General features: G+C 48.4%; 1 protein-coding gene across 2 annotated transcripts; it reads left to right on the top strand.

The window, feature by feature from the left end:
* Positions 1–107: 107 nt before the first annotated feature.
* Positions 108–9,990, top strand: ANKK1 (ankyrin repeat and kinase domain containing 1). 2 transcript variants are annotated; one of them, XM_080567705.1, is made up of 9 exons: positions 108–407; positions 2,772–3,066; positions 3,462–3,613; positions 4,549–4,598; positions 4,703–4,858; positions 5,124–5,242; positions 6,024–6,047; positions 6,151–6,196; positions 6,575–8,058. In XM_080567705.1, the coding sequence occupies exons 1-9, from the start codon at positions 220–222 to the stop codon at positions 7,921–7,923; spliced, it is 2,379 nt and encodes a 792-aa protein (XP_080423831.1). In that variant the 5' UTR covers positions 108–219; the 3' UTR covers positions 7,924–8,058. The 2 variants fall into 2 exon arrangements, with proteins under 2 accessions (XP_080423831.1, XP_080423832.1); XM_080567706.1 differs by lacking the exon at positions 6,024–6,047 and having other exon boundaries at positions 6,575–9,990.
* The last annotated feature ends 1,089 nt before the right edge of the window (positions 9,991–11,079 follow it).

Genomic DNA, 11,079 nt, shown 5'->3' with positions numbered 1-11,079 from the left:
GATGGGGATTTGTGCCCAGCGAGGCTCCAGGCACTGCAGCAGTGCGGCTCCTCGCATGGGGCGAGGGCGATGCTCGGGATCCACCTCTTGGCAGTGAGTAACATGGCTCATTTCGGGTAACTCCCCACCTCCCCATGCAAATCGGGAGCGGAGGAGCTCCTTGGTTCTTCCCCGAGAGCGCCCGAGCGGGAGGCAGCCAGCCAGGCTGCCTTGTCTGTCATGACTGCGGAGGCAGACCCGCAACTGGGCAGCTTAACCGTCTTCAGCAAGGAGGATTTCGAAGAGGACTGGGTTAAGGTGGCCAGCGGAGGCTTTGGGTGCGTGTACCAAGTGAAGCACAGGAGGTGGAGGACGGTCTATGCGGTGAAATGCTCGCCGTACCTGCTGCAGGACTCCAGCGCGGAGAGGTAACCGCCAGCTCTCTTCCACCAAGGACAGCCGTCTGCAGTGACGTGGTGCTAAAACTGGCCGAGGTGTCCACAGGGGGACCCCAGAGGTTTTGGGTACTCAGCAAGCACCGGCGACCTGGAGGTCTGACTCTCTTTCCTATACGTGTATGTGCACGTGCAAGGGGAAAGGAGCGCTTATTTCTGACAGCCAGCGTTGAAATCTGGGAGTTAGGAGTAGACTTTAAATTAAATTAGTAAAGTCGCCAGATTTAAAGCCCAGGGACAGAGAATTTCCAGCTGTTTTTGCTGCGCTTGCTGAGACAAAGAAGTTATTTATCTAAAATTTTGTTGTGTTCAAGCTGAAAGGATCCTGTCTGGTTAAAAATCACATAGCGATAGGACTTTTCTTGTAACATTGCTGACAACAGTTGAGGTGGTTTCATTTGGGCAGTGATTCATGGGATCATAGATTGTATGATTGTCTCCTTTAGTTTGCGATGCTTGCGCTCTTTAGATGTTAGATTTGCACTTTTCTTCTGGGGAAAAAAAAATGTGTCAAGTCAATCAGTTTTAATTCTGTGTGTACCATTCTAATGAGTTTGATCTTGTGGATTATCTCAACTCCTAGTAGATGTTCCAGAAGAATTGTTGAATGCAAGCAGAAATGTTAGCTGATTTAAAAAATATTTCTGCAGTCACCAGGATTTGGAAAAAAAAAATCTGAAAATCTGAGTTTAGGAAAAATATCTGGCAGTGCATGTGCCTTTATGAGTTACTGTACGGGTCTCCTAGGGACTGAGGTTATTCTATTTTGTCCTTAAAACAATTTAGCACTCTAATGTACGTTTTTCAAAGGCCTTCCTTCCCCTTACGTATGGCAAGCAGCCTTGGGACTGCTCTGGCTAGCGACATGCTTTTGTCACCCCCACAAGCTCTGGATTACGAGGCAAGAGCATCCTGTCCTATACTATGGCTCTGCCCCAAATCCTTCCTTTCCAGGAGGGCTGGAAGGACCAGCATCCGTCCCACAGCCCTGCGAATCTGTGGGATTTTGTTCAGTGGCTTAGTGGGATGATCCAAGACATCCCAGTGGGCACGCACATGCAAGGAGGGCAGGAGCTCGGTGAACCTGTGCATCACCTGGGAGGACAGGGGTGTCTGACAGGTGCTCTTGCTTCAACCCTTGTCAGCTGCAAAGGCTTTTAGTCTGCAGATCTGCTGGGGATGACAGTTTTTAGGGAGAAAAAAGAAAAAAAAAAATCCCAGGGAACACATAGAAAAAAAAAATAGAGCCACAGATGCAGTCACAGGTTTCCCAGACAGTTAAAGCACTTGGATTCTTATAGAATTGCTTTCGGGGCTGTTGCTCTTCTCCCTGACAAGCCTCATTTCTTGGGGCTCCAGCGTCCTCCTTCCTGCTGTGCCCAGCCCTGGTCCTGTCCCAGGAAGGGAACCAGAGGCCACTCGTATCGCTTCTTTCTTTGGGAGGGACGAGCACCAAGGGGCCGCTCTCCGTGCTGCGGGTAGCAGCTGCCTTCCCGGGGTAAGCCTCTCTTCCTCCGTGGGAAGCAAAATACCTGAGACAACTCCTTCAGAGCTGTGTTTTACTGGGGGGAGCCTGCTGGAGGAAGTCTGGCAGAGGGATTTGCTTAGCTGAACTAAGTTTAGACACATCAGTGTCTTGGCATAATGTAGTTGCAAGCCCAGATCCATTCCCAGGCGTGCTTTATGAGTGCAGGTTTGGCACTTTTACTGCCCGGCTGCTGTCAGTGTGCTCTGAGCACCCCGGCTTGTTCAACAGGTTGGGAAATGCGAAGGTTTAGTGGAACAGGTCTGGCAAAGCTGGCAACGATGGGCAGACACGTCTAGACTGCCCTGGGACCAAAGCTGCAGGCAGAGGTTAGCCGTGGGCAGGTTCCTGCAGGTTCGTGAGCCGGCGTGCGTGTCCTGGGGACAGGGGGCATGGAAAAGGCAGGGAGCACCCTGCTGCTCCCCATGTCGTGCTCGCGGGGAAGCGGCACTTGGGGAATGCACCAAGGTGTGAAAACAAGCGGGTGGACGAGGATTCCTCTAGGAGGCTGGCGGTTGAATTTGCCCACAAAATCCTCAGGTCATTTTGTAAAGTCCTAACACCTCGTGCGTTAGATTTGTGGGAATGAATCTTTCTGGGGTCTGCAGGGCTGCTTGGAAAGGCTGAATATCCCTAAGCTATACAGTCTCTCAGTAACTCTGCCTGTGGACCAACACTGATGACACCCCTTGGTTCCTTTTTTTATTTTAATTTAATTATTTTATTTTATTTTATTTTATTTTTATTTTTATTTTTATTTTTATTTTTATTTTATTTATTTTAACTTTATTTTGTTTGTTTATTTTTTCCAGAACCAGTGTGAACTGTCTAATGGAAGAGGCAACCAAGATGGAGAAAATCAAATTCCAGCACATTGTCACTATCTATGGGGTCTGCAACAGCCCTCTGGGCATAGTGATGGAATATATGGCCAGAGGGTCCTTGGAGAAAATTCTCCCCACTCACAAAATGTCATGGCAGCTCAAATTCCGGGTTATCCATGAGATGGGCTTGGCTATGAATTTCCTGCACAGCATGACACCTCCTTTGCTTCACTTAGATCTAAAGCCAGGGAACATTCTCCTAGACGGGAATATGCATGTCAAGGTACGGCCTTAATGCTTGTAGGGACAGGTTATTTCGCTTAGTAGTAGTGCGTATTGTTTTCAGTCCAGAAACCTAAAGAGGTGGGGTGTTCAGGAACACTCAGTGAACAATTGACCACTGGGGCTTGTAAGAAGCAGCTGGTAAACAAATTGCCTGGTGCACTCCAGGATCATACAGGCAATCTGTGCCAGAAGTGGGAGCTTTGGGGTCCATTTTTGTGGCAAATGCTGATCTGCTGGACTCAGAGGAAAGCACTGGCTTCAGTCTTACCAGGGTCCTGTTGTGTTTCAGCTGCTAGGAGCCTCCTCATTGCAAAGGACGGAGGTATCTCCCAGCTGAAATAGGGAAAGGTGTGCGAGTGCTGGGGGGGGGCCTCTCATTGTCTCTGCTTGCAGATCTCAGACTTCGGGCTCTCCAAATGGATGGAGCAGTCGAGCCGAATGCAATACATTGAAAGCTCTGCACTGAGAGGCACTTTGAGCTACATCCCCCCAGAAATGTTCCTCCAGAACACCAAGCCCCCAGGAATCAAATACGATGTGTACAGGTAAGGGCTGCCCTTCTGTGCAGAGATGGGACGGGGTTGCCACCTGACACAGAGGAAGAGAGACTGCGGCATCGCCTCCTTTTGTTGCCCCCTGGCTCTCTGCCTTGCAAATGTCCTTGGTGTGGGACACGCTGGGAGCACTGGGAGCGATGTGTGCTGCTCTGACCTCAGAGGTGGAAACAAGGGGCAGGGGATGGTGTGTGGATAACCAGCTGTTCCTTTCCAGGAGCCTCTCCAGGTCCCATGTGAGCTGCAGACTGCATTGCCTTAGGTTCCCTCGCACCCTGCTAGGCTGCTGGGAGCACTTATGGGAAAGGAGTAGGATTAGAGCACAGAGCAGACGGCGTCTGCTCTTTCGTAGCAGTCACTGCTAAGATTTATTTTGATTTTTTAAGACAACTGTAACATTGCTTGGCTACTTGGGTATTCAGCCTCATTTTGGTCAGTAGCAGGTGGAGAAAAGATGTTTAGCTTTACTTTTTTTTTCCTTTTGGCCAAATTGCTGTGCAACCCACATATACAAGGTACATTATGGAAATTTGTCAGCTCCTTGGTTACTGCATTACACAGCAACCCAAGACAAAAAGCAAAGGATTTGCATGGGCACATGAACTTGCACTAGTCGGGGACTCTGTGACAAAATAGGGATAAAATGGACTACAAAGGGACTTAGAGCCTGACTTTCATGGGAAATGCTGTAAGTCACTCATTCACTGCACCAGCCCTGCGGCTGAGACATTAGAGATGTATGCAGTGATTCAGAAGATATTGTCCTTTTGGGGCATGGGGGATGCAATCCTAGTTCTTCCATCCTGAAGGACGCTGTTCCTAATTTTTCCATTTCTCAAGAAGATGAAAGCAATAAGTGGATTTTATGTCCATGCACAATGAGAACACGATGGGAATGATTGCTCATGATCTCTCGTTGCCTGCAGCTTCGGAATCGTCATTTGGGAGGTGCTTATGCAGAAGAAACCTTATGCAGGTAAATATGAGAGCACTTCTTACATGCTCTGCACTTATGAAATGTTTATTACACCCACCTTCACGGAGAAAAGCCCAGCACACACCGCCGTGGCTCTTTTTCAGGAGCCAACATGATGGCCATTATAGTCAAGGTTGCAGCAGGAAAGAGGCCCTGCCTGGAGCCCACCAGCGACGACTGGCCGGGGGAGTGCCAGCAGATGGTAGACTTGATGAAGAGGTGCTGGGACCAGGACCCTAAGCAGCGGCCAAGCTTTACAGGTGCAGTAACCAAACGTGGCACGGATTAGGGAAAGGTCAGCTGCATGGATTCACAAAGGGGGGGATAAGCTTGTGTAAAAGTCGTTGCCAGATAAATTGCCTGTTGCCGTGGAAATGCTTGGTGCCCATCTGCTGTCAACACATTCCCTTTCTCCCTTTTTCCTCCCTCCCCATGCGGGGGCTGCGCGGAGGACTTCCACAGCCCTGGGCGCCGACTGGGCTCTGAGCATGTGGGCAGTCGGTGCAGCTCACGGTCCCCTTGCAGATATCCCTGTGGAAACAGACATGCTGCTGTCCCTGATACAAAGCCTCGTAGTAGATCCGGAGAACGAGCGCCTTGTCAGGAAGATGTCCCACAAGCCTGCCATCTCGGGGAGCCAGCAGGTGAGCCTTGGAGGCCTCCCAGCGCCCTCGGGAAGTTTCTCTGACACCTTTCCCTCGTCTTACTACTTCCCGAGGCTAGGTTTCCTCTCCCATCACTGGGCACACTTTGCCCAGTTTGTTTGCATAGGGTTAAGCCCATGGTTCTTTTAGGGGGATGGGAAAATAAATAAACAAATTTAGGAAGCTGGCCAGTGTGCTAAATGATAGACAGTCCAAGAGGAAGACCCTTCTTTCTGCCTGCTGAGAGGAAGGGGGTTTGTCACGGAGGCCTTGGTCATTAACAGAAGCTCAAGCAGACACAGATTCACTCAGGTTCTGCTCATGGCACTGGCATATGAGCTCACTTGATCATTTTCTATCTTCAGGGAACTGAGGACATTCTGGTTTAAATAACCTCTGGGGGAAAAAAGAAAAAAAAAGAAAAAAAAAAGAGTTTAAAATCCCTTTGTTTCTGTGACTAGTAAAAAATCAGGTTTCAGCAGAATTAGTAGTTGAGGACTAGTGCTATTCTGGGGGGTTGCCTAGTTGTGCAGTCTGCAAGAAACGAGAGCATCCAGCACAGCACATCAAGGGGGGGGGGGGTGTGTCTGGATTCTCTGCACAACACGGGAAATGAGCAGACGAGATGCTGCCATGGGCACGTGCTGAAATAAGGAGGTAGAGTACGGGTATGTTTGGGAGCAGAGGAGTGAGAGGGGCAAAACCTCACTGATATCCAGAGATCATTTTCAAGTTCCTGTATTCCCATTAGTGTCATGATTTGCTCTGCTGACTTTCACAGGACTGGATAAAAACTGCATTAATGGTAATATGAAATTCTAGAGCAAAGAAGAAATCTGCAAAAAGTATATAATGCAAATAGGCAACTTTCTCTTATGGCTTTTTCTTTTCCCCTTCCTGAAAATGAGAGTGACAAAGAAGAGTTTATCTTCTCCCAAGTCCCCAGAAGTGCTGGTGAGTACGGAACTTTTATTCATATTTCAAAGGTAAAGAAGGGAAAAACCACAAGAATAGCCTATTTCCTTGTTCTCCACAGATAAGCATGTGGCTCAAGGAAGTTTTCCATGTGGGTGACTTTTCATTTTAAGTGAAGGAAAATGAACCATACAGGAAATAGCAGAGCTCCCATGATGGAGAGGTTGGCCTCTTTGCTTTGTAAGAGACTGCCTGTAGCCGTCTTGCCTAACTTCATGTTCTTTATCTCTAAGATGCTCTTTATTTCATCGCATAGTATGAAGATTCACCTGCCGTCCCTCCCTCCCATTTTGTGCACACCAAGCCATTTCACTTGGTCTCACTCCCTTCCTGCTGTTTTGTTTCCCCCACCTTTAGAAACGGGTAAAGAGGAGGTCCGTGTGCCACCTTCTCAGGGTGAGACCGAAAGTCCCGAGGACATCCTGTCCGAGGAGATCTGCAGAGTCCACGACAACGGCCTCACGCTGCTTCACGTCATGGTGATCCAGGGAGACGTGGACAAGGTGAAGTTTCTCCTGAGCTGTAAAGCCAACGTGAACAGCCAGGCAGTCTGCGGCTACACCCCGCTCATCATGGCTGTTCAGAGGAGGTCCCCGGAGATCTGCTCGGTGCTGATAGAGCACAATGCAGACATCAACATGCCCGATGAGGATGGCTGGACGCCTCTTCACTTCGCAGCTCAGAATGGGGACGACAGAATTGTCCGCCTCCTGCTGGACCACCAGGCACAGGTCAATGCTCAGGAGCACGACGGGTGGACCCCCCTGCACTTGGCATCACAGAACAACTTCGAGAACGTGGCCCGAGTGCTGCTGTCTCGCCAGGCTGACTCCAACACCCAGGAGGTAGACGGGAAAACGGCCCTCCATGTGGCAGCTTGCTTCGGGCACGTCAGCTTGGTCAAACTCCTTGCCAGCCAAGGAGCAGACCTGGAGAAGAAGCAGAAGAACCACAGGACGCCGCTTCATGTCGCGGTGGAGCGGGGGAAGTTCAGGGTCGTCCACTACTTGCTGAAGAACGGGGCCTCTGTCAACAGCCTGGATCAAAACCACTACAGTGCCCTGCACCTGGCCGTGGCCAGGGGGAAGTACCTCATCTGCGAGAAGCTCATCAAATACGGAGCCAACGTGGAGCTGAGGACGGACAAAGGCTGGACCCCGCTGCACCTGGCTTCTTTCAAAGGGCACATTGAAATCATCCACCTGCTGAAGGACAGCCACGCCAAGCTGAACGCCAGAGGAAGCATGGACTGGACGCCGCTTCACCTGGCCACTCGCTACAGCGAAGAGCCGGTGGTCTGCGAGCTGCTGAGATGTGGGGCAGACCCCAACATAGCCGAGAAGTCGGAGTGGGCCCCCCTGCATTTTGCAGTCCAGCGGGGCTCCTTTCTGACCGTCATCAACCTGCTGGAGTGCAGGGCAGATGTCAATGCTAAGAACAAAGTGGGCTGGACACCCTTGCACCTTGCTGTCCTCAAGGGCAATATGGCCATTATCAAGACCTTGATTAAGGCCGGTGCTCTGCTGGATGTGGAAGATATTACTGGCTGTACAGCCCTCCAGTTGGCAATTAGACATCAGAAGGAAAATATCATTACGCTGCTGCAAGGCAAGGACTCACTGATGAATAAATCAGGGAATAGGACTCTGGTGAATGATGCAAAGATTTCAAGACCCAGATTTGTTCCAAGAAGGACAGATTTGTAGACTCATCAAGTCTGGTATTTACGACTTGAGTTTTCCAACATCAGGTGGTATGTCTTAAACCACCATCTCCTGGCACCTGGTGATTGCAGGAGATTTTATTTTATTTTTTTCTTTAATGGAAGTTCCTAAGTATAAACACTAAAAAAGTAAAAGTAAACAGAGCTATAGAAGGAAGATGACAGGTTATTTTTGAGAGTTTGACCAAGTTTATAGAAGTTAATAGCTGAGTCTGATCAAGTTTATAGTTGACTTTGTGATGTTGGCTTTAGGCAATGCTTTCCTGTTGTGATACTCATTGTGTGGGGATGGAAATGGATATATGCACTCCCTTTTTATAAGGACAATGCTGAAACTGCACAGCAGTGCACATATATACATGTCTTCCACAGATTTTATTGCTTTTATTCCATGTTTTCCTACAGAGCAGATTGGTGTAAAATGGCTTGGCACAGGTGGGAACTGAATCTTGAGATTCTCACCTGCTGCTGGAAATAGACACTAAGCATATGGTACAGCAACGTGTCAGATTTTCTGACATCTCATTTTTGTAACAAGAATCTTTATTAAAAATAAAACTAGGAAGAAAAATCACTAGTAAGAAGGATTTAAATTGATGCAACATAGGGAAAAGAAATTCCAGAATAATTCCACCCAATCCTTTCATAGAAAATAAAAAAAGGATCCAAGAGCTTTTTTTCATGAACGTTCAAATTATTTATTGACCACCTCCACACTTCAGACTTTCAGCACTGAGGCTGTCATTGGAAAGATGGCTTGAAGGACTTGAAGGATAAGCCAAGAAAGGGGTGCAGTTCTGGATCCTGTTCTCTGCCATGAAGGCTGCCAATAACCTCCAGTCCTAGTGACAAAATGTTGCTTTAAGATTTTCACAGGTTAAAAGAGTTCCTTCTTAGAAAAGCAGTATTTAATCTGGGTAACCAAATCTCATGGCCTGCTTTTTTAAAGGCACTGAGTAGCTGGGAGTGTACTTAGCACTTCCGTGGAAGCAGTCAGATGGGGCTTGCTTACACCCATTAGCTTCAGGTAGTTAGCACACAAAGCTTGATTATCTTTCTGGAAAACATGCAGTCCTCACGGATTTGATTATTTTGTCCTAGTAAGTAGTATTTTAGTACAGCTTGTGCCAATCCCACTGTGATCTACTAAGGACTTCCAAAGCACGCATGGGATGATGGCTCTTCCTTCGTCTTAGCTAGAAAGATACAGCAACATAACCAAACACTCCACAGCTCCCCAGAGCGGGTGCATCTTTCCTTATGGACGTTAGTAGCTGGGAGCCATTGCTTTGGCAAGCGTTGCTTCTCAGCCTTTGTAGATGAAGGGACAGAAATGTCAATTTATGTGCACAGTGATTAGTCGTTGGTCTCAAACCCCGCAGTAAAGTGACTGGAAGGCAGTACCCTACAAGTAACAACCCCCAGCAGCCCTGCTCCAGGTCCCAGCCATCGTGCCAACAGGTCATTTTGCCCCAGCAGAGAGCCAACGGTGGGCTCTAGAAAAATAACTGTACGAGCTCCGGTAGCTGTGCTCAGGCTGAAAAGCAACATAGCTGTGCTGGAGGCTCCATCTCCTCCAGTTGGATGGCTCTTACTGTTTTCATTTGCTCTGCTGGTATTCCAGTGCCATTTTTGGTGCTTTACCCACTCAGAAATATTGTACTGTGTGAGCAGGGTGAATGGCAGAGGACAGGGAGCTCCTCGCCCTCCCTGGCCAAAAGCTGGACTTGCCCTAACACGGGGAGGTTGTGCCCAGCAGCTCCCCACAGGCTCGCTGTGCCCGAGGGTTGCTTGTTGTATGGGGAAAGCTGGCAGCTGGCTGGGCAGAACAGAGCAGGGAGATGGAACAGAAACATCAGTCTTCAAGTGCTCCGTGGAAACGATGATATATTGTCAAGTGTGAGTCATAACTGTATTTCACTGCTCGGCACAGCGTGCTTTTCCTTACATTAGCTTTAACCCACTGAAGCTCTCTGGACTGCGCTAAATAAAAGATCAGGTGGGATGGCTGTAATGACCATGGCTGCTATTAAAAATCTCTTAGTCACTCCTTGCACGTTTATTTTCTTTTGATATTTGACCAGCTGGAGATGTAACGAGGGCTGTGCCATAAACCAGGCAGAGGGAGGGGGCAGCAGCGTCCTCGGCTGGGCTCTGGAACCTGCCTCACCTGGTGGGAATAGGGCTGGCGTCTGCAACACGGCTTTGCTGTTCTCTGCCTTTGGATCCTGAAGGAAACCTTCCCCATTTTTCATATGCCAAAAAGGTTTTCTTCTTCTGGCTGTCTTCAGAAGACTAACTTTATTACAATATGATGGGATGTAATTGACTTTGTTTTCAATTGAACCATTTTCTGTGGGGAAATGGATAATGTTACTTATGGGAAAAAAAATGAAGTGGTTCATTAACTGCTCCCTAGTAAAACCTAAATATTCTATCTTGATAAGATTAAAAAATATCTACTAATTTCATTTTATTTTTTATATTAACTACAGATATTGATGTGAGTTTCCAAAGAGTTGGAGGAGGAAGGGGACTTTCAGGGTGGGTTCAGAGGCTGCCGTAAGTGAGACAAAGGAACTCTGTAGCCTGTGCCCTTTGTGCAGTACAGGGTGAAGCCTTTATCAGATGGTGCTGTTATCTCTTCAGTTTCCTTCCTTCCTTTCCCCAGTTACATCTCCCTAAGGGACGCCTTGTGCAGTGTGGAGACTGTATATATATATCAGCTGTATCACTTCAGACAGACCCGTTAGCGGCTGTTCATGGATGAGCTTCCCTTTGTAAGGATGAAGCACTGTGTGCAGAGAGAGCATCTGCAGAACTGCCCCGCAGATGACTGGGGAGCTTCATTAGCTCAGTTCGGTCCCCATGCTTTTCTCCGCCATTCAGATAGTTCCCTGACAAAGAGCTAAACCCGTCTGTTTAGCTTCGGAGCCCAGTTCTGAAATTCCAAGTTGTTTCCCAACATTGGCTGCTAAATGTGCCCTGACTTCAGGCCGGGGCATGGACACAGGCTGGGCTTCGGAAGAGGCTGTGCTGCTGCTGGTGCTTTTCTTAACAGTTGGAGTGTAAGGGTGGAAGGATAACTGCATTTCTTGCACAAAGTCAGTGCCCAAGAAATGGGGAGGAGGCAGCTAAC

The sequence above is a fragment of the Anser brachyrhynchus genome, assembly GCF_964034855.1.
Source record: "Anser brachyrhynchus genome assembly, chromosome: 25".
In the NCBI taxonomy this organism is placed as follows: Eukaryota; Metazoa; Chordata; class Aves; order Anseriformes; family Anatidae; genus Anser; species Anser brachyrhynchus.
The sequence above is the reverse complement of the archived record's forward strand: the minus strand, read 5'-3'. Positions and strand labels throughout refer to the sequence as shown.

What these genes read in the sequence shown, in the direction of transcription:
- ANKK1 (XM_080567705.1), top strand. Translation starts at nt 220, where the DNA reads ATGACTGCGGAGGCAGACCCGCAACTGGGCAGCTTAACCGTCTTCAGC. An exon ending in CCATCTCGGGGAGCCAGCAG is followed by an intron (nt 5,243 to 6,023) that starts GTGAGCCTTGGA and finishes TGACTTTCACAG; the next exon opens with GACTGGATAAAAACTGCATT. An exon ending in CCAAGTCCCCAGAAGTGCTG is followed by an intron (nt 6,197 to 6,574) that starts GTGAGTACGGAA and finishes CCCCACCTTTAG; the next exon opens with AAACGGGTAAAGAGGAGGTC.